At 47.4% G+C, this 21,984-nt stretch overlaps 1 protein-coding gene across 2 annotated transcripts in view; it reads right to left on the reverse strand.

Annotated features, from left to right (window-relative positions):
• Positions 1-21,984, reverse strand: part of CD101 (CD101 molecule) — a 49,143-nt gene that overhangs the window by 17,272 nt on the left and 9,887 nt on the right. For both annotated transcript variants that reach the window (XM_084757196.1, XM_084757195.1), the window contains exons 2-8: positions 20,930-21,310; positions 19,298-19,714; positions 17,361-17,747; positions 12,772-13,149; positions 11,677-12,081; positions 8,256-8,666; positions 3,834-4,232 (exon numbers count right to left, since the gene is read on the reverse strand). In XM_084757196.1, coding sequence (XP_084613322.1) covers positions 3,834-4,232; positions 8,256-8,666; positions 11,677-12,081; positions 12,772-13,149; positions 17,361-17,747; positions 19,298-19,714; positions 20,930-21,310 — 2,778 coding nt within the window. The remainder of the gene's footprint in view (positions 1-3,833; positions 4,233-8,255; positions 8,667-11,676; positions 12,082-12,771; positions 13,150-17,360; positions 17,748-19,297; positions 19,715-20,929; positions 21,311-21,984) is intronic.

Genomic DNA, 21,984 nt, shown 5'->3' on the forward strand with positions numbered 1-21,984 from the left:
GGCCTTCATATGCTGTTGTGATTCACCACCACTGACACATGGCATTCTACCTTGGGTGTCCTCCCTTGAGCATCATTGCTGGCCACACACTGATAGCTCTCAGTGAACAAGTCAGATGCAGTTCGCATTTGGAATTCCCGTTATCTCCCGGATAAACACTTCCTGAAAACTGTCTTCGAGTTGACTTCCAGCTCAACTTACACAGACTGGACCAGTCTCCTTCTCTAAGGCTTGGTTCAGTTGTTTGGTAAAAGGCCTCACGGTCCACGTAAGCCCCGATATGAATTTGTCTCTTCTGCTCCCTCACTCCCCACAGACATCTATCGAATCAATCTCCTAATGCCCACTGCTTGTTCTTCCCTCGTTCTCAATGCACTGCTCGGGCCGCCATCTTGCTTCCTCTTGGCTCTGTCTGCCTCCCTTCACTTCCGCTTCACTCAATGGGAACCTCCTAAATGTGACTCCAAGGGTATCTGTCACTGCCACTTGCATTCATTCAGTGGCACCCATACGTCATGATGAAGGGCCCCTCCCTTACCTTATACACTAAGCACATACACTGAGCTCTGTGCAGTCCCCTCTGCCATGACCTCCTCTCTTAGCCTTGTGCACTGAGTCCCAGTCCTTCTTAACCCCTAAGGTTCCTTTGCTCTGGCATGAAGTGTTCTATCTTTTGGGCATCTGTGTACCTTTTCTTAAAACAGTTTTCTCTCTTCTCATACATCCATGTTCTAGAAAACCTTCCTAGACCGAATTCCTGACCCTTCACTCCAGCTCACTTGCTCCTTCAGCATCCGGAGACTACTTATCTGATGACACTTATCACAGGGCATTCAACTCTCTCCATTCTGTGGAAACAATCTCTGCCACACGCAGTTCTGTGTGCTCACAGCTCATGCGATTATTTATTGAGCAAATTAAAATAGTCTGCAACATAGATGTGGATACGATATTATGCATGTATGTGTGGTGGTTCCAGTTCAGCTTCACAGAGTCTGGCATCACCTAGGAGACAGGCAAACCTGCGGAGGATTGTCTTGACTATGCTAATTGAGGTGGGAAGACTTGCCCACCATGAGCAGCACCATCCCTTAGACTAAGATCCTAAAAAGGAAAAAATGAGCTGGGCAGAAGCGCTCACTGCTGCCTTCTTCCTAACTGCAGATACAATGAAGCCAGCTACTTGGAGCTCCTGCCACCTTGACTTTCTTACCATGAGGAACTGTATCTTGTGTCTTTTTTTTTTTTCTTGAGACAGGGTTTCTCTGTGTAGCCCTGGCTGTCCTGTAACTCACACTGTAGACCAGGCTGGCCTTGAACTTGCAGATCTGCCTGCCTCTTGCCTCCTAAGTGCTGGGGTTAAAGGTGTGCGCCACCACTGCCCAGCTGAACTGTATCTTTGAACTAGGAGCCAGAATTAACCTTCTTCTCCTTTTAAGTTGCATTTGTTAAAATGTTTTATGACAGGAACATGAAAAGAAATTATAATGGTGTGCGTATGTATATGGAACAAGTTTGGTTGGAGGCATATAGGAAAAGGGGTTAACATTTATCTAAAACTTACAACATGCCAGTGTCACTATGTGGTTTTCAAAATACATACTATGATCCTCTTTTTATGAAAAAAGCTGAACATCATACAAGTTAAGTAAACATGGTGTAATGCTTGTAGGTGGTAAGACTGCAATCTGAGTTGAGGCTTATCTCACCCACCCCATGAGGACTTTTTAATCACTCAGATTGGCTCCCTGACCACCAGCCAGGAGCAGCAAGGTGGAGCAGGCCAGTTGCTCAGTCCCAGACTGATGTTACTAACAATGAAAACCCTGTTGGTCATGGCACAAGCCGGTGAGCTTTTCCAGAAGAGACAAAAACTCCGTTTTTTTTTTAATGTCTCCTTCCCCAGTTCATCTCTTACACATGTTCCACACGATCTCGAGTAGATTATGCTGTGCAGCATCTTACCTGCCTCAGAGGAGATATGCTTCTAGGAACGGAGTCTGCCCTTTTTATGGTTGTTACCTATTTAGTCTACTGTAAAAAATGACTGACTCTAAAGGGCCTGTGAGTTCCAGAGGAAAACATTCTCGGGTGTGCCCAGATGCGTGGAACATCCTATAATTGCTGGAATCAAAAGCTGATAAAGAAAATCTGCCTGAACACTTGGAAGAAAAAAAGAATTACCAAAGAATGGGTATGGGGGAAGGGTGAGGGAGCCCCAAAGAACAGACAGGGGAGGCAGGGGTTGGGGAACCCTAGGGAACAAGTCAGATGGAGCCTAGCTGGCATACAGTGAGGCTCACTTTGCCTGTGGGAAATTGCCATTTACACTCTTCCCCTTACAGGGTGGTCTCGTAGGGATGCTAATTTTATGATAAACTCCATTTATCTTTCCCATGGTGGAGTACCAAGACTCTGCCTTACTTTCTTTAGTGATTCTTTCCCAACATAAGCTCAGCCTGTAGTTCACCTTTCACCTATTTGAGTCTTACTGGAATGCAAAGAAATAGCTAAGATAATGAGCTGGCAGATACTATAACCAGCCACAATTTATTGGTCTAGCTGGAACAGACCGCTCTTATTATTAACACATGCAGAACAGATGCCTGTCATATGTCTGATACTGCAGTAGGCTGAGACGTTGGCCGAGGATGACTTTCCCACACCAAGAACTGTCACTCTTTGGTCAAAGGCCCTTGAGTGATGGTCCTCTTTGTTGGAGCCTATATGGTAGCTCTAAGCAACATCCCCCTTTCTTTTATTTCATCCAGGACACAACGATACAATGGGAAGAGGACACCAACCAACCATTGCTATCATTTGGGTCTTAAGTGAGCATCCCAGCCCCTAAAAGGTCCACGTAGGAAAGGCCGCCTCCTCCTCAGTTTGATTCTGTTAGAGGTAGAGGTGCCTTTAGGAGAAGGTTCTAGTGGGAGAGCTTCCTGTCATTAACGGCATGCCACTGAAGGGGACAGTGAGACACCAGCCCTTCCTCTTTCTCTCTCACCTATTTCCTAGGCATGAGGTGAGTGGTTTTGCCCAGCCACACACTCCTGTCATGCAGACTCAGAGTCACAGGGCCAAGTGATGGTAGCCCAGAGTCTCTACAGGTCTGAGCCACAGCAGCCATTCTATCCCTGTAAGGTGGACGTGTTTGACTGGCAAGATGATCAAAGCCTTGACAGTTTGGTGAGGAGGCAGACAGACAGACAGACAGAAGAGAGAGAGCTAGAGAGACGAGGGGGAGGGAGAGAGGGGGGGAGGGGGGGAGACCCCAGTACTAATTCTTTGAGGAAGAATGTTTTTGGTTCTTCTCTTGATCAAAGGAGTGTTGTGTGTAACTGACTGAGGTCCAGTTGTGTAAAAATACAGCGTTATCATCACAGCCATCCTCTTGTTCTGCCTTGTTTTCTTTTCCACTACAGCATCCCAAGATTAGAGGAGCAGCCAAGAAGTAAGGATGCTGGCTGTACGTGCTCTTTGGATATCGGAGGCAAACATGATGCTCACGGCCTTTTGCCCGAGATGAAGGTCAGACAGGTCAGATGTGCGCTTCCATCAAGTGCGCACGACTGAACTTCACATAGACCTTGCTGGCTGAAGTAGGTTACTAAGGGGGGAGGCAGAAAAGCCATCTCCTTTAAGGAATCTGGAAAAATTGTCATTAGCCTGAAGAAAGAAAGGCTAGTAGGAAGCACAGGGGGGAGCCGGCTATCTCCATGAGCCAGTGGCTCTTTGTCCCCACCCCCCCCCACCCCCCACCCCACCACCACCCCCACTCCCCCCCACCCCCCCACCCCCCCACCCCCACCCCCCCCCCCCCGCCAAATTACCTGAGGCCAGCACCCTGAGCACCATCCGTTGCGACTCATCTGAGGCTTGGTTGATCCACTTGCCTGGGTGGCCATGTTGCTGCCACTCGGCCACCTTGCACCAGTACACGCCAGCATCTTCCATCTCCACCTGCTGCAGCTTCAGGACGAAGTCTGTGGGGGAGGCTCGGTAGCAGAGCAGGGGCCTGCTGCGCCCCTCTCGGCCGTACTCCAGCAAGCCGTCGTACTGCATGTGCACCAGCATCCGACTCGCACCGTTTTCCCCGCTCCGGTACCACGTCACGGAGTACAGGGAGGCTGCGCTGCCTGAGCTGCCGTCCAGGCTGCAGCTGATGCCTACCTCTCCGTGCTCGGTAGCGTTTCCCATCCAGCTCACTCTGGAGACACGAACCTGACTTCCTAGGAGGAAAATGGTGGGCAGTTAGAGAGAAGAGCAGACTTTTGGCCTGATCAACTGTGAGCCACATGGTGTCCACTGGGAGATCTCTCTGGTATTCTCCAGACATTAGGACCTTCGTGTTAGTGTTTCCCTTTGATCTTTCTCCTTTTTTCCACTCTTGCCAGACCATTCTCTGCTCCGAACCAAGCTAGCCACTTCCTGCTTTTAGCCTGACCTCTTGCCTGGTAGAGCCTACTACTGAAATAGACACAACTTCAGCCGGGCTCGCAGCCTTTGCCTGACTTTGAACTTCCTCTTTGATTTCCCACAGGCACTGTTCACACCTTTCAGTACTCCACCAAGTTATAATTACATCAGAACCATTCCTCTTCTCCTGCCTCCCCACCCCCCCACACACCTAGATACTATCTCTTGTTCAGACACACTGGTCAGAATACCACCCAAGGGCCAGGCGTGGTGGAGCATGCCTTTAATCCCAGCACTCGAGAGGTGGCAGAAGTAGGTGGGTCTCTGTGAGTTTGAGGCCAGCCTGGTCTGCAAAGAAAGTCTAGACCAACCAAGGCTGCACAGAGAAACCCTGTCTCAAAAACAAAACAAAACAAAATAAAATAAAACAAAACAAAACACCCCAGAACACCACCCAAGGGAACTGTTTCAGTTATTAATTCGTATGACTTAAACAGTTTTGGGCTTTCCTTCCTCCCCCTCCCCCACTAACCAGCAGGTGAGGACTTGGAAGGACACCCCCCCCCCAGTATTTGTAACAAAGAACAGCAGAAAGTTAAGGTGAAAAATTACAGTGCACATTAGATTTTCAACTCCACTACAAACTCATTTATTAATCTACTTTGTTGTTTTTAAACTTTTCCCCTCCTGGTCTTAGACTATGAAGTACTTACTTGCTCTTCATTCATAGAATCTTAATTCATGTAAAATTCGCTGTGTCCTTGCCTCAAGTTACTGCCTATTTGATTGCAAACTGGTTTTTAATCCACCAAGATCCAGTTCCAAGCTCAAGAGACCCCTTCAGCCTTGGTTTTGTTTTCTCTTTGGCTTTTGTCGCTAAGGTTTATTTTCTTCTTGAAAATTGAATGGAAATCCGCTGCTACAGTGACGACCAGCCTGCCAGGTGGACAGGGCCAGCCCACAGCGGCATGGGGCTCAGTATCTGGGTGTTTTGTAAGAATCAGGATGACTGGTAGCATTCCCAAGCTGAGAAATGTCATTGTGTTACATTAGTCACTTTTGTCATCACCGAGACACAAACACCTGAGGAGAATATCTTAAGGAAGAAAATATTTATTATGCGGCTGGTGGTTTCAGGCGCCATGATCCAGTACCCCTATATTCTAGTCTACAGACCTCGTGGTCACATGGATGGCTGAGATGCTTATAAACAGTTTGACATGATGAGGAATCCTTGGACCATGGCTTCTGTGGCCTCTCAGTGTTTATGCAGCTGAGCCCAGTAAAATGGATCCTACAGAACCAACTTCCTACAGAGCTCAGGGTGAGCAGGGGACTCCATTCATGTACACACACACACACACACACACACACACACACACACACACACACACACAATCACATTAGCTTGGAGTAGTCTGTGTGAAAGTCAGAATGTCTTTGAAGTTGTCCTCATCCTTCCTGCGTTGGTCTTCCTAGCTGAATGCCACCGTACCTGGCTTTCAAGAGAAAATCTCCTCAGTGAATTTACTCTTTCACATCCTTGAGTCTTTGATGGGTGGGTTTGACCAATTCCTGAGCTGCCTCCGAGGTACTTCTCCTTTTGTGCTGGCCCAGGTACGTGGCACTAACCTCTAACAGCCACGCTTTCCTTGACCCTCTGCCCCAACTTTACATGAGCCTTGTTATTGGGCAGATGCCAAGGTTTTCACATCCTTCTGATTTGTTTTGCTCTTAATTGTCACTGTAATCCTGGCTAAAAGGAGTTAGCAGTAACCACGCCATATCCCGAGCCCTGATGTGGAATTTTTTTCCCGTTTCCTTTTGAGCTCAACCTCACTCAAGACTCAGGCAATGACCAAATATTTGCCTTTAGTCCATTTCCCAATAGAGTCCTCATTTCATGAGCACTGTCTCTCTGTCCATATTCCTATCAGATTTTTTTCCCACCAGAATTTCTCATTAGCTTTGCTTGAAACGTTCTAGCAATCATTTGGCTTCTCCAGACTCTTCCAAACTCCTCCCTCAAACCAGTTTCAAATGCTTAAGAACCACTCTGTCAGGCTGGGTCACAGCATTGACCCCACCTCTCTGGAATCAATTTTCTATATTGTTTTGTAGTGGTGGTGGTGGTGGTTGTTTCAACAAATACCTAAGTGGAAGAGTTTAGAGGAAGAAATGTTTATTCTGTTGATAGCTTCAGAAATGTTAGTCCAAATTCATCTAGGTCCATTGCTTTGAGCCTAAGGTGAAACAGAATTTCATAGTGGCAAAAACTGCTCTCAGGATGGCAAGGAAGTAGAGAGAGAGAGCAAGCCTGTGCCTGTGGGCTTTCTTCTTCCATTGTATTCTGTCTGTGACCCCAGCCTATTTAATGACGCCACCACACACATTCAGGCAGCTCTCCCCTAGCCTAGCCTCTCTGGAACTGTTCTCATAAACACACCCAGAGTGAACTTTACTGTCCTCCCACGTACCTCCCAATCTGGCCAACTTAGTGCAGACTGTGAGAATTTTGTGATACGCCAACAGATCTAGTCATGAGGTCATATTTCCACCTGAGAAACATTGGCTTGAACCAAGCGATGTTGCCTCCTTAAAAGATGCAGGCGCACCCAGACAAGTGTTTGGCTAGGACAACTGGAGGGCAGGGACATAAGTCACAGATCCAGAATGTAGGGAGAGAAAGGCATCAGGGGGCAGAAAAGATAATACATGCAATGGGGGCGGAGCCTGTGGGGCATCCACGTGCTAGTGAACAGTAGGGTCTAAACGCCTAAGGCTCAGGATATCTAGGGTGTTTTATCTTGTAGGTGATCGTTAAAGCCAGGGCAGTGTTTTAGAAGTTCTGAGAAAAGCAGAGACTAAGAAACAGAAGAGCCCAGGATGGCTCCCTGAGGAGCAATCAAGCTTAACAGAGAAAGGGGAGGGACTGGAAGAGATAGGGAGACAGGGCAGAGGAAGAGCTCTCTCTCTCTCTTCCTGTGTTTTACCTCTGCTTCACTCACAGCCCGTGAGCTCGCCAAGGGCAAAGGCTGTGTCTTACTATCTCTACAGTCCTGTTTCTAGCATACGGGAATGTCCAGTTATAATATTAGGGTTGTTTTTTTAATGTCATCTTGAAAATAGTACTTTAAGCACCATGTTAGATAGAGTTATTTACATCATACTGTTGAATCGTATCCAGTTCCTTAGCTGATTTGACTTTAATCAACAGTCAGAGGTGGCCCAGCCAGGACTGAGAGACCCAGGCAAGCCTGTCCACATTCAGACAGCAGCGCTCGTGGACTAGCTGGAATGGATGGAAGTTCCATTACATTTTTAGAGATCTCCAGAGGTGGAGAAGACTCCCCCAGTAAGCCATTGCAACAGTTAACTACTCTTATTTGCCTTATGTTTAGGCAGCCAAATGTTGAAAAGCAATTTCTCCACACGTCCCCACAGAGTTGTACAGTCTCTGTTCACAGTGGGAGAAATATGCTTCGTATTACTCTTTCCCTGCCAAATTACAGTAGGGCCCCACTGGAGTGACACAGCTTGTTATTATAGAGATCTGGAGATACGATTCCCTGGGCAGCTGCATGGACCAGGCTGCCAGGCTGATAAGCAAACCAGGCTAAGGGATCTTGTTCTCTTCTGAGCTTGAAACCTCATACTGATTTACCTTAAGCAACCTCTCCTCCTCTGGTGGGCTTCTAGGTCCTGTAGTCATTTGTAGGTGCCTCTTATTTCTATGGCCCGGACTACATTTGTAATCTTCCCATAGTCACACTCCTAAGGCTGCTGGAGAAAACCCCATAAAAAAAGATGTGTGACAAGACTCTTCTAAGATTTACCTGTGGGCCTGAGTTTCAGTTCTGTGAGCCCTGAAGTCTTTCTTTCAAGCCTTTGCCAAGTGCCGTTGGTAGACCAGAGCCATTCCTCCACAGCACAGTGATAGCGGCCCTGGTCACTGTCTTCCACGCTCAGGATGCTCAGCAGAAATAAGTCTTGGGAAACTTTCTCAGAATGAAATTTCTGCTTGCTCCGAGGGGTTTGAAAGTCATCCCCGTATCTTACAACATGGGTTTGGTCCATTTCTAGGATCTTCAGATAGGACACATTTGCAGACATGGGAGAGAAGTACCAAGTGATGGACAGCGAAAGGTTTCCAGGAGACCGGGACAGGATGGCACATTCTATGTGAGTGCTGGAGCTGGCGGAGAGCTCTTGGACCCTATTGCTTGAGCTCACTCTCAGTTTTCTCTCTGAGTGAAAAAAATGAAAAGTTACTTTCCTAGGTGAAAAAAAAAAGACCTCACAAAACCCAGAATTTTAAGCTAGCGTGTCAACGAGGGCAAACAGCGTCTACAGCAGCAGTGGTTCTCAACCTTCCTCACGCTGTGACCCTTTAATACAGTTCCTCATGCTGTGGTGACCCCAATCATAAAATCATTTTGTTTACTTTATAACTGTAATTTTGCTAGTGCTATTAATCCTAATGTAAATATATGATACGCAGGATATCTGACATACGACCTCCAAAGAGGTCACAACCCACAAGTCGAGAATGGCTGCTCTCCAGCCATCGTGTGGGTGACTCCCCCCCCCATACACACACAGCTGCCCTAACCACCCATTCATCTTTGCTATGGCTCATGATCTGATGAAGCCGGCCTGTCCATCTCACAAGCTGCACATGGAGAATAGCTGTGGACGCAGCTCCAGCACAAAACTGTAAACTTGCTTAAAATACTATGAAATTTTGTTTTGTTCTTGGTACTTGGTTTGTGCAAAAGCTTTGTGGGTGACAGTGTTGTGCTACAATGTCAAAAGGCCAACACGCCTGTGAGAATTCTGTGTGGTTACAGGTTGGTGCTTCTCTCGTCATAATGTGTGTCTGCTGGCCCTCCTTCTACCCTTACTGTGTGGGGATGGAGAGAGCCATGGAGAAAAAAAAAAGCCCAGCTCTCCCCCACATGATAATACTGCTCTATTTAAGCAAAAGAATCTGTTCCACAGAGTGTTTGCATTGTTCTGAGAGAAAATGACATTATGAGCACTCTGCCTGCCTGTGTTTCCTGTATGAACGACTTCTGGGTCTCCAATTTGTCAAAGTCTAGTTAGGGCTGCCTTCAGACATAAGCAAACGAGAGGAAGCTGTGCATGGGCTATTAAAATCCTGTCGCTTTGCAACCACTCCACTGTGAGACTATCATACGGGTATGGACTCTGCCATCTTTTACACCAGCGGCTTTTCCTTTGTCTTAAGATGCACAATAAATCTCCCAAATCTCACTCCCATTTCTTGTTGATTACTCTACTTCTGTTGATGTTGCCATCAGGTCCCCTAGCTTTCCCTTCAACAAACATTTCTGAGTTACATACTATATCACATATCAGACTATTCTACATATTTTGTAAATTCCTCCTGTCAGTGAACGACGGTTTAGAGGAAGATATAGGGCAGGGACAAAGACTTCCATATTATATAACTGATTACCAATGTAGGACAGAGATATGCAGAAATGCAACAAATATCAGGACCACACAGTAGATTTACCTAAGCCAAAGATGGGGTGAAGACAGACTTCCTGGAGCAGGCTACTCTGAGCTAAGTCTTGAAGATTAATAATAGCCATTCGGGCTGGAGAGATGGCTCAGGCCCCAAAGGCTAGGCTCACAACCAGAACTATAATAGCAGCCATTCAGCTAAATAGAAAGCAAAGGAATTCCACATAAAAGGAACAACCTAAGTCCCTGAATGTGAGAGTATAGTGAGAATTTTGGAATTTTGCTTTCTTTAAAAACACAGAAATACTATAAGAATATGTTTTTGTTTTAATCCCAGGTGTGTGTGTGTGTGGAGGGGGGGATACGGAGCTGCTTTGCAGCAGTTGACTATGATCTGCCTCGTGCTCTGGTGGGGGTGTGATTTTGCCAGCTGCAGAGAGTTTCTATGATGTGTGACCTTTGGGATTCTGGGGATTTTTCAGAGAAGGTGTAAATGCGAGAGCCCCCAAGGTGGGGGTGGGTGGGGAGATTCTTGGTTGGTGGTTGGATGCTGTTGGTCTCAGTTTGTTAAGTAGTCATGCACAACGAAGAAACAAGAGGTAGGAGGAGAAGGAGGAAGAGGAGGAGGAAGAGGAGGGAAGAGAAAGGAGGAAGAGGAGAAAGAGGAGGAGGAAGAAGAAGAAATTAGATATTTTGACAGTGAAGATCAAACCTGCCTCAAGGAACTCCACGCCCCTAATCAGCAGGAAGCAGTCTCACGATAACATCGCCCCCTTTGCAGCCCCTGACTTTACTCATGGATCTCTTTCCTTTCCTCTTTATCCTTCCCCCCCCACACTCCCCCTCACCCCCATATCTAGTGTTAGGGGTTTGAGAGAGTGGGAAAAAGGTGGAGAAGGGTGGGAGAAATAAGAACCCACAAAGTAGGAAAAGACCAGCTAGAAGAGAGTGAATGTGGATTATCAGTCAGGCAGTTCAGTGTGGCCGGAAGGCAGGAGGCACTGGAGAGACAAGGGCACAGGCTTCCTGAAGAGCTTTCACAGCCTGCCGTGGGAGGTTGGATAATGACGCGGACCAGTTACTAAGGTGCTGCCCTGGGATGTGGTGAGGACCACCGCATCACAAGCCTAGCAAGCTATGAAGGCATTACCTGCCTGCCACTAGGTGGGCCAGCTGCCCAGGATATAAACAGGGCAAATCCTCTCTCTCTCTCTCTCTCTCTCTCTCTCTCTCTCTCTCTCTCTCTCTCTCTCTCTCTCTCTCTCCCTCCCTCCCTCTCCTTCATCTCTTATCTCTCTCACTTTCTTTCCTCTCTCCTCTCCTGCTTTTCTCTTCTACTGTCTCTGTCTCTCTCTTTCTCTCCAGGGCGCCCCTCCCCGTTCCTTGCTCTCCCATGCTCCTATAATAAACTTCTCCACATCGTATCTGTTGCCTGGCATCTCGTTTTTATTCATTACAGCTGGCCTGTGTATACTAACTTCATGGTGATGCCATTGGGTCATGCTTACTTAACCAATACAGACTCGATGAGCGGATATTTTGTTTCTATAGTTTACACAAAGTAGGAGGAGTTTTGTTGTTGTTATTGTTTGAGACAGAGGCTGGCGATTGTAGCCTAGACCGACCTCAAATTTTCAATCCTCCTGTCTCAGCCTCCTGATTATAAATGTGCGTCATCACACGTGACAAAGAAAGAGTTTCTTTTCTTTTCTTTTTTTCTTTCTTTTTTCCTTTTAGCAGGGATCAATTTCAAGTATCACTTACCTGGAAAGGTAACAGTAATCTTTAATAGGTTAGAGGTGACAGAAACCCTGGCCTGGCTGCCTGTGCACAGGGCGTTTCTGTCATAACCTTCCACTTGGCACTGATACACCCCTGTCTCCTCCATAGCAGCGTCATGGATTTGGAGTTGAGAACGGAGGGAAGACTGTGAGACCTTCATCTTCCTGTGGAACTCGGAAAGGACATCGCCCCATTCAACTGTGCCATTGTGGGTGATTCGGATTAGCTGATGAAAGGCTCCAGAGCCGGCTGGTTGGAACTGCCATGTCACTGAGAACGGCAGCTTGAGGTCTGAGTAGTTGGTCCTCACTATGCAGAACAGCGTGATGGTGCTGGCTAATGTCACTTGCGGCCGACGGCTCATCAGGTTAACTCCTACACTTGATTCTGTTGGGGGAAAAGTGAGATGCACTTCCTGTTTACCAACTCTAAGCACGGGGACTTCCAAGTTCTCTCAATGCCACCCTTCACACAGGGCCACACATTCGTGTTCCTGGAGTGTTGTGAATTGGGGGGTAGAAGTTGGTCCACGGTACAGTGTGTCCCGAATTCCAACTCAGCTCTCCAAGTCTCCCCGCTTGCCTACAACTGTTCTCATCAGCCACAACAAACAGGCAGTGTTTCCTCAGTGTGCTGCTTAGACAGCTGCACTGAGCCGGGACAACACTCACAGCCAGGGTCTGGCCTCCTTCCTCTCCTCTCCTCCCCCAGGGTCTGGTGTCACTCTCTTGCCCACTCTAGCAAAGGCTTCGTGATGCCCTGACTGCTGCTGGAACGGGGCAGGCTTGGCTATAGTCATCTCTCTGTAAGTGAACTCAGAGTCATAGGGGTTTGTTTTCAACTTTGAACAACTTACAAGTTGCACTCGAGAATGATCTTTATAAAGATGAATAAACTCAAGAGGTTGGTGAAGGGTCTGATGTGCAGATCCTGCTCTGAGTGTCTTGGGGTACATACACTGACGCCACTCAGGGTACATAAATTGCTGGTAAGGGTTCTGGATGGCACCACTCAAACTGCAGTCTAGAAGGAGGTGACTGATACACACTCAGAAAAGGATTTTTCTCAGGGACTCACTCAGAGATTTTACTGTAACTGGTATCTTCTGGGTCCATTGCACATCTTTGTCCTGGTACGGGGGCCTCTCGGACACTCTGCACTCATAGGTACCACTGTCTGTGACCATGGCAGAGGCGATCTCCAGTCGAAAGGTGGCCCAATCCACTTTCTCCAATCTCCTGTTACTATGGTAACTGGGGCCCGGAGAAGAGGCTCCCAGCTGCACAGTACCATCTTGCCCCATGGCAGCCACCAACACAGGTGTGGTTTGGTCCTGTGGGATGAGCCACCAGCTCACAGTCAGGGGACCTGCATCCCCAGCCGCCTTGCAGAGAAGGGTGAGTGCCTCTCCTTCCCACACGTCATACTGCTCGGCAGACACGGCCACACTTCTTGCTGTGGATTATAGAAGACAAGTGCTTCACATAAACATAAACATTTCTAAAGTATGGTGGAACTGAACTGTAAGGACTTTACTTGTTTGGGACAAATCAGAGCTTATTGACTCCTTCTGTGCCATGCCCAGAACAGAGATCTGCCAAATACTTAGATTGTAAATGGATGGATGGAAGGATGGATGGAGGGATGGATGGATGGATGGATGGCAGATGAAAAGATAAATGGATGGATGGATGGATGGATGGATAGAAAGATGGATGGATAGATAGATAAGTGTGCATTGGTATATGTGTGTATATTCCTGTGTGTAAATAAAATAAAAATTCCCTAAGGTAATTATTACACAGACAGGTGGCCCGGAGAGCCTGTGGACATGATGCATAAAACACTCATTTTTCTTGTGGTTTTGATCAGTTGGCCCATTCTGAAGATCTGGTTGGGCAAATGTCTGATAGTATTTTGTTTGACTCATTAGGGTAAGTGAACCTGAAAGTAATGAATTATTTAAAATTTGAGGGTGTTTGTTTTATTTTTTAGAATAAAGGCTGCCAGTGTTTTCAATATACTCTCTGTCTTTCTGTGTACCTTTTCCTAGCCAGTCCTAATTAGCTTAGTGTGTGTCTTGAATAAGGAAAGAAAAGTATTAACTAAATCTCTGTTTGCAATACCACCATAAAAATAATGCATTTTGTGGCACATTTACACTATGGAATACTACTCAGCTATTAAAAACACAGAAATCTTGAAATTTGCAGGCAAATGGATGGAACTAGAAATGATCATCCTTAGTGAGTTAAGCCAAACCCAGAAAGACACACATGGTATAGACTCACTTATAATTGGACACTAACTCAACAAGGATGTCCTCTGAAAGCCTTCATTTAGTGGGGGATTGGGATAGATGCTGGGACTTCCTATTGGGACTCCAGGGAGAATGGGGACATGGAAGGACCCAGAGGGTCCTATAACCCCACAAGAAGACCATCAAGGCTGGTGGATCTGGACACAGGGGGTTTGTGACAACCAAGGACAATGCATGCGGTAAACCTAGACCCCCTATTCAGATCTAGCCAATGGACAGGACATTCCCCACAGTTGTGTGGAGAGCAGGGACTGAATCTGCATGAACTCTGGTGTCCCCTATTTGACCACTTCCTCTTGGTGGGGAGGCCTGGTGACACTCAGAGGAAGGGGAAGCAGGCGACTAGCATGATACCTGAAGGGTTGTGACCCTATGGTGGGGGAGGAGGTCCCCTTCTGTCACAGGCCTAGGGGAGGGGAATAGGGTGAAAGAGGGAGGGAGGGAAGATACAAGATAACAATTGAGATGTAATCTGAATAAATCATTTAAATAAAAAAATTTAAAAATAACTAATTTTGTAGAAATTTATATTTATATACACATATTATAAATGCATATCTATTATCTCCTATCATTGGCAAGTGGCAGTCTTCTAATGTTTAAAATTACTGTGTATATCTATAAATGTAAAGCTGGCTCCCAGATGGGAAATTCAAGATGTAGAGAAACACAGTCATTCAACAAATGCTTATTGACCAAGGTCCTGTTCTGGCTACTCTGGGGGCCACGTAGATATGTCAGGAGATCCCGTGTCCCAGGCAGGCCAGCACTAAGTACAGCCCACGCGTACCACCACCCGGAGGCAGAATTACTCTGGGCAGCACACTTGACCTCTCTGAGCCTTTGTGTTTCTGTCCAGGAAAGAAAAAAATGAAGGTAATAATAGCAGCCACTTTTTTTTTTTTTTTTTTTTGCTTTGCTCAGAGGACTGAACAAAGGTCGCAGTCAGGGCTTAGGCCTTGGGGTACAGAGAACATTGAAGAGGGGTTAGCTATTACCATGAGGGTACAGAGAGCATTGGAGAGGGGTTAGCTATTACCATGAGGGTTTAATAAGAGGCACTGGGAGTTTCAAAGCAAGAGAGAAGAACAAAACAGACCAGGCATTAGAAACCTAAAGGGTCTAAATGAATCTGCAAATGGCTCTTCCCCACGGAGGAGAGAGATCCCCCCCAGACCCCCATCCCCTCTGTCCACCCCCCATTCCCCCCAGCCCCCCTACCACCATCCCCCCCCACCCCCCACCCCGTGCTTCAGGCATTCAACAAAGGCAGATGAGGAGCAGCCTTCAGAAACAGGTTGAGCAAATTAGCAAACTTGCGTCAGCATTTTGGGCGTCAGAGACAATGATCACGCTTTCTGGGGTTTTTGTTGTTGTTGTTGTTGTTGTTGTTGTTTCTAATATAGAAATGACTTTAAACCTGAAGTTTAAAAGTGGGAAGGGAAACGGCTAGTCATAATCTCACCAGGTTAACATGACCAGCGTGATTAGTTTCAACTAGCATCACTCCCAGAAGCCACTGGGTCATTAGCCTCATAGTAAGAAGTATGACACAGTGACGGTGGGTGTTCCCTTCTGTTTAAAATATTCATGGGACAATAAAGTCTGCTCATATTTCAAATAGCAGTTTGACTTTCAAAACAGAATGTGAGACAAGGCCCTCAATAAATATGCTAATAAGTTTTCCAATTGCTACATGTTAGGCCCAGTTTGGACTCCAGCCTATGGGGGGAAAAATCTCTTTATCTTTGAAAGATAACCCTCTCTGCAGGGCCAGGAGCAAGACGCCATGAAGCACCTTTGGATCTCTTGGGAACAAATTCTCACACACCAGGTTTAAGGAGTTTCTAGATTTTTTCCCCCAGGGAGATCAGCGATTTAGCAAGCTCTGTGCCAATATGTAAACCACCCACACTGTTTTTCCTGAATCCTAGAAACTTCCACCAAATGTTTAGTGTGGAAACTAACAGCACCACACTTCCTGTCTGCCCCTTTCATCCAGATCTCTGCTATGTTCCTCCCCAGCCAATGGGAAGAGGGAAGCAGACCTCGAAAGGGGTATCTATCTATCTTTGGAAATAGTGTGCCAAGAATAACTTTCATTTTAGCTCAGTTTTTTTTTATTTTATTTTTTTGATTTTGAGCAAATTTTCATTCTAGACTTTGAATTTAACTCTCAGCCCAGAGGATTCTAATATTAGCTGTTTGTGCATCTGTTTTTACTTTGTACATAAAGCATCGATTATCCGAAACATATTTAAAGTCACTCAACCTTCACAAAGCAACAATGAACTAAGTGGCTGGCTGTCCTGAGTCTGCTTTGTTTTTTCAGGAACAAAATAATGGAGGCTGGGCCATGTCTAAAGACATTTCTGGTGCTCAGAAGTCTGGTGGCTTAAGGACCCAAATATTGGGGTACTGGCATGGTGGTGGTTGTGGTGGTGGTTGTGGGGGGGGGGAGGAAGCAGGAGGGACAGCACACCAGCACACGGGGGCGGCCTCATATAATCCTGTCCCCCAAGGTGGCACTGATACGTTGCTGAGGGTGGAGCTCCTATGATCCCATTCCATCCACATCGCCACACTGAGGACCAGAATCTGAGCCCTTGACAGACAGCAGTGGCTTGTGCTGTCTTTCCCTCACAGCGATGCCCGGAGCCAGCTGAGCACACATCTCACAGTGTTACGGGCAAGCAGAGAGAATTGAGTCTGTCTGCTTTCATTTGTCCCTTCGTTTCTCACGATGAGTCAGAATTATGACCCACTGCAAGTTAACATAACAAGATTAGCAGAGGACAATTGAAAAATGGCTGCCCTGCCTCAACTCAAGGTCAGCTTACTCGGCTGTGTGCTCCCCAGGAAAAGAGACTCTGCTCTCTCCCTGTCCCCCTGCATCCCGCCCCCCCTCCCCACCCATCCACACTCACAAACATTCACACACTCTGGCACACACATACACAGGATAGCCATGCACTTCTAAGCATATGCTTATGTACACACATGTGTGCAAACACACAAAGTCAGAGGACCTTATTAAACAGAAAACCTCACAAACAAAAATTATAACAAAAACAAAACAAGTAAGCACAAACAATGGAAGATGGCGAGAAAGGGACTTAAAGGCCAGCTACATTTTATAGACAAGTGAATTGAAATTGAGAGAACTGTACTCCAAATGTCTTGGCTAGTCTTGCTGTTTTCTCAGCTTTCGCTTCACCTTCCAGTAGGGTCTGGCTGGCTCCAGACTCTAAAGGAAGATCCCGCCCGCCACACCACTGTGTTCTGAAACTGCCCAGGGAGGAGGTCTGAAGACAGCACCATCTGTGGCTGCCCCTAAGTCACGTACCTGCTGGCTCCTTCAGCTGCACCTGGTTGCCTAGTGACTGCTTTCTCTGAAGTACCTGCCAGGAGCCGGTCTGAGTCCTCACCATCTCTGCCACTTGGCAACTGTAGGCGCCTAAGTCCTCTGGACCCACGGAGAAGATCTTAAGAGAGAAAGTCTGGGCGCTTAACTTTGAAAGCTGCAGCTGTCCTCGGCTTGCTCTGTCTCTGTAGTCTCTCTTTAGATGCAGGACACCACCGGCATCAATCTGGGCAATTTCCTTCCCGTTGAGGAACCAAATGCCCTGAAGCTGTGGGTCACGGTCCCGGCTGGTGACCAGGCAAAGCAGTTCCAAGGGTTTTCCTTCATCCGGTAAGCTACTGGTTGTGACGCTCACTTCAAAATCTCTTGCTGGGCAACAAAAGCAAGGCAGATGTTTAGAAAGCCCACCGTACCTGGCCCCTTTCAGTACAAGAAGGGTGCTGTCTGTGATGACGACACCATGGCTGCACTTCATGTAGCCTTTCAGTTCTGTGGTGGCAGTGAGTTCCCTACTCCAAAACAGCCCCACAGAAAAAGAAAATTACAAAGTCCCTGACTATTCTAGTCACCCAGAAAGGACAGGATCCATGGTTTTCTGAAAGCAGTCCCAGTAAGTACAAGGCACACACAGATGTGCCCCGTGTCTACTTAGGCAGGCCTCCTTAACTAAAAAAAGTCAAGTATTTCGTGCGTGTTGAACTGCTGTAAATTATGACTTCTGGTTTTCTCTTTTATTTTTGTGCTAGAGAATAAATCTGGGCCTCCGTGTGGGGTGGGCATTTTCTTCTTCCTCTGAACGGCAGTCCCTAGCCTTTACTTCTTACTCTGCTCATTTGAAAACAACCAGTAGAATTTCCCTAACCCCCGAGGACATGTGACATGGGGACACTTGAGGGACATCGGCTAATGTGGAGTGGATCCGGCATCACATGAAGTCAGTGATCCACCCCTGGGGTATTGCTTCCCACAGTGGACACTCACGGTCTCAGCAGACCCCTCTTATTAAACCAATGCTGGGCCTTTCTGTCTGGTTTTGACAAACATGCCAATGGATCATGTGATGTGGCACCATTTCAATGTAGAGATGGGGCCTGGTGGAAGGGCACCCCGCCACCAACAGGGGCGAGGCTTCATGTTGGGAACTGGGCAACAAAAGCAAGGCAGATGTTTAGAAAGCCCGCTGTACTGGCCGTCTCAGCACAAGAGGAATGAGACCCGTGATAACGCTGCCATAGCTGCTTTGAGGCCCCGCTGCCCATGGTCGGTGGCTTGGGAGAGAGGCAGACTGGGCTTTGGAAGCCAGCACTTCCCTGTGTGTCTGTAACTGGGGTCCCTTGTTTTTATTTTGTTTTTTCTTTTCTTTTCTTTTCTTTTCTTTCTTTCTTTCTTTTTTTTTTTTTTTTTTTCTTTTTGGTTTTTTGAGACAGGGGTTTCTCTGTGTAGCCTTCACTGTCCTGGACTTGCTTTGTAGAGACCAGGCCGGCCTGGAACTCACAGCGATCCGCCTGCCTCTGCCTCCCGAGTGCTGGGATTAAAGGGGTGAGCCACCATGCCTGGCTAGGGGGTCTCTCGTTTTTAAAGTGAGAAGCCTTATGGGTGAGTATTTGGACCACAGTTAAATAATGGTGATAATGTGTTTACAAAGGGCCTGACTAACACGGTCATAAAACTGTTTCCATGGCTGGCTTGTAGCATCTCTAACTGCCTCACATTTCTTGTCCCATATAAAATCTCCCATGAACAGAGCCAAAATGTAACATTCTGGAAAATCTTCTTAGCTATGCTTTCCAGATGACAAAAACAAAATTGACTTAAACTGTTAATCTACCTTTTAGAAAAAGTCAACAAAAGGTTGAAAAGAAAAGAAATCCCTACATCCTCATTGCGGGCCTGCCCAGATTTCCTGAGAAGATAATTACCTGCCGGCTGGATCCTCAGTGCTGTTTGATCTGTCTGCTTCCTTGTGATCAAAGTCCACGTTTTGTCTGGATCCTGGATCCATTCGGTGGCCTCACAGAACACCTGGCCTTGATCTGAGGGCTGGAGCCTGCCCAGGGACAGCTTGAATAAAGTGGCTCCAAGCTTGTCCAGGCGCACATCACCAGCCTCGAACCTATCTGCGTAGGAGGGCCCAGGGGTCAATATAAAATCCTTGGAGAGAGAGATGATCTCAGTGGCTTGGCTCCCTCCTCCTTCCTGCATCAGGTACCAGGCGAGAGACAGGTGGGTGTGTTGAGCTGTGGCTCTGGTTGCCTCACAGGTGAGTTCCAAGGACTCGCCTTCCTTCTTACTGAGCGTCTGGGAGGGCATGGTGGCAGTCAGCGTGTCGGGAATAACTGGAAACGAAACAGCAGTGATGATCTTACTGGTTCATGTTTGTCTCCTTCGATCTTCTGGGGAGGGGGGGCGGGGAGATGGCGCCTGAGCCTCATCTGCAAGGCACATCCTTTGACTTTGCTCTCATGGCCGTATGCTTTCCTAACGTGGGCTTGCCCTGTTGCTGGGGGGGGGGGGGGATGGGAACTTTGCAAAGCGAGTGGCTCAGTGATAGAGGACCCTGGCTTTGCTTCATCCGCATAGGCTGGAGCCTGGTTAGCTACCCGAGGCACCAGTGGGAGGAACACTGGAGCTTCCAGACCTAGATTCTGGCCCTCAGCCATTTTCTATCTCACTACACGCACATGAGTGGATCGCTTCATTTCCCTCCCTCGACCCTAATCTGCCTTTTCTATTATGGAGCTCTAAAGTAAAGCAATTTGTTATTCTGAGACCAAATGCAATCTTTCCCAAAGATTTCATAGCTATCTTAGGACCTTACTATTCCCCTCTTCCTTAAATGTAAACCACACCACACAGTCTATGCTCATGGGAAGGCAGCACCAAGTCAGTGACTACTGTAGACACTACCCTAAAAGCTGAGTGTTCCTAGGAAGCTCAGCGGATAGTGGGGAATATGCATATAAACAGTCGAGTATGACATAACTGGGTGAGTGCTGGTAATCATAGGACGAACCAGGTGTTTAAAAAGAACCAAGTTGGGGCTACGCCCTGAGGTGATGGAAACGGTTCTGCAGAGGAGGTAATGTGGGGTCTGCATCCGGAAGTTCGTATAGGAGTTTGCTAAACTGCAGAAGGAAACTAGATATTTCAGGCAAATGGCAGTTGCAAGAATTTGATCCTCTCCCTGTAGGTAAATGGACTGGAAAATAATCGCCCTGCAGTTAGTGACACCACCTATATTTGTGCCAGCTCTCTTGTCAGGTTGCGAGATGATATGGGGGTGAGGGGACATGCAAAGATCCATCTAATGCTTTGCTACTACTAACTTGTGAGTGGGACGCTGGGAAGCCCCGCCCCCACTGGCTCAGTCTGTGTGGCATATGTCACTGGGAAAAAACGAGACACCTACTTGTAACATGTCTCCAAAATACTCAGAGTGGTAGGTCGGCACTTTACCCAGAGCAGGGAGACCAGTGGAACGCCTTTCCTTAGGCAGGACACTGTGATCGAGGAGACAGGCTTGCCAGGCGGCTGGCTAGTGAGTAGCTCACCGGTTAGATTTGTCTTCGCGCTGTAACTTCCAAAGTACTTCGCATCTGTGTTGGGTGTGTGACACTCGTACTCGCCAGTGTCCCTCATCTGGACCTTTGAGAAGCGCAGCAGGACCGAGTCGCCCTGCAGCCTGTCCACGTAGATCTCCTTGCTTCGCACCCTTGGGCCGTACACTGCGTAGGAGAAGCCCTCATCCTTCGTACTGATGATCTGGACTTCCTTGGTCGGAGCCGTTGGCAGGTAAACAGACCACTGGAAATCCTGTGTGGAAGGTCTCTGATAGCCACTCACGTTGCAGCCGATGCTGACAGGGTAACCTTCGGCTCTGTACAGAGGTCCTTCTTGAATTTTCACTTCCCTCTGGCCCGTGCTGAGTTTAGCTTGCAAGTAGGAGAAAGAGAGGGGGGATAAAAATAGATGAGCTTTCTAAATCCCGGGGTACCACACTGTACGGGTCTCTATACTGCCATCCTGGTAAATGAGACTGCAGGTTACTATCTGCAATCACCTCACATCTTCACCACCTTCCTCAGGCTGGATGGCGGCAGTGGAATGGCCAGTGGTGAGGCCACTGTCCCTCCGTTACCGAAGCCTGCACAACCCCAGTCTCCTTTTGGAAATACTTAGCTTCAACTATGCGCCACAAGGCCACATCTACAAAGCAGCAGCTCGTCTGAACGGATGGACTTGAAAGGTAATACACTATCTGAGCATTTGCCTTTTCCAATATTGATGGAAAAACAGCATAAACTTTCTCAAATCTTGAATTCCAAGACACACAGTCTCTCCCACAGAAGGGCTTCCCCGGCTCCCACGCCTTAGCCCTTCCTGCTGGTTGGCTGCAGGTATTAGTAGCTCTCAGCCATATCTGGTGCAAGACTAGATGATGTTAGCACCGGAAATGGCAGCAACACTTCCTGTCTCTACCACAAGGGCTTCCCCCCACCCCCATTTGCTTTTGCTCATTTTGCTGGCTTTTCTTTTCTTCTTAGAAAGGCTCTCTCCTTTGAAACCTGAGCACGGATGCTTTATGAACTCCAGGTTCTAGGCTCAG

This window comes from Acomys minous, assembly GCF_964271855.1.
Source record: "Acomys minous genome assembly, chromosome: 14".
Lineage (NCBI taxonomy): Eukaryota > Metazoa > Chordata > Mammalia > Rodentia > Muridae > Acomys > Acomys minous.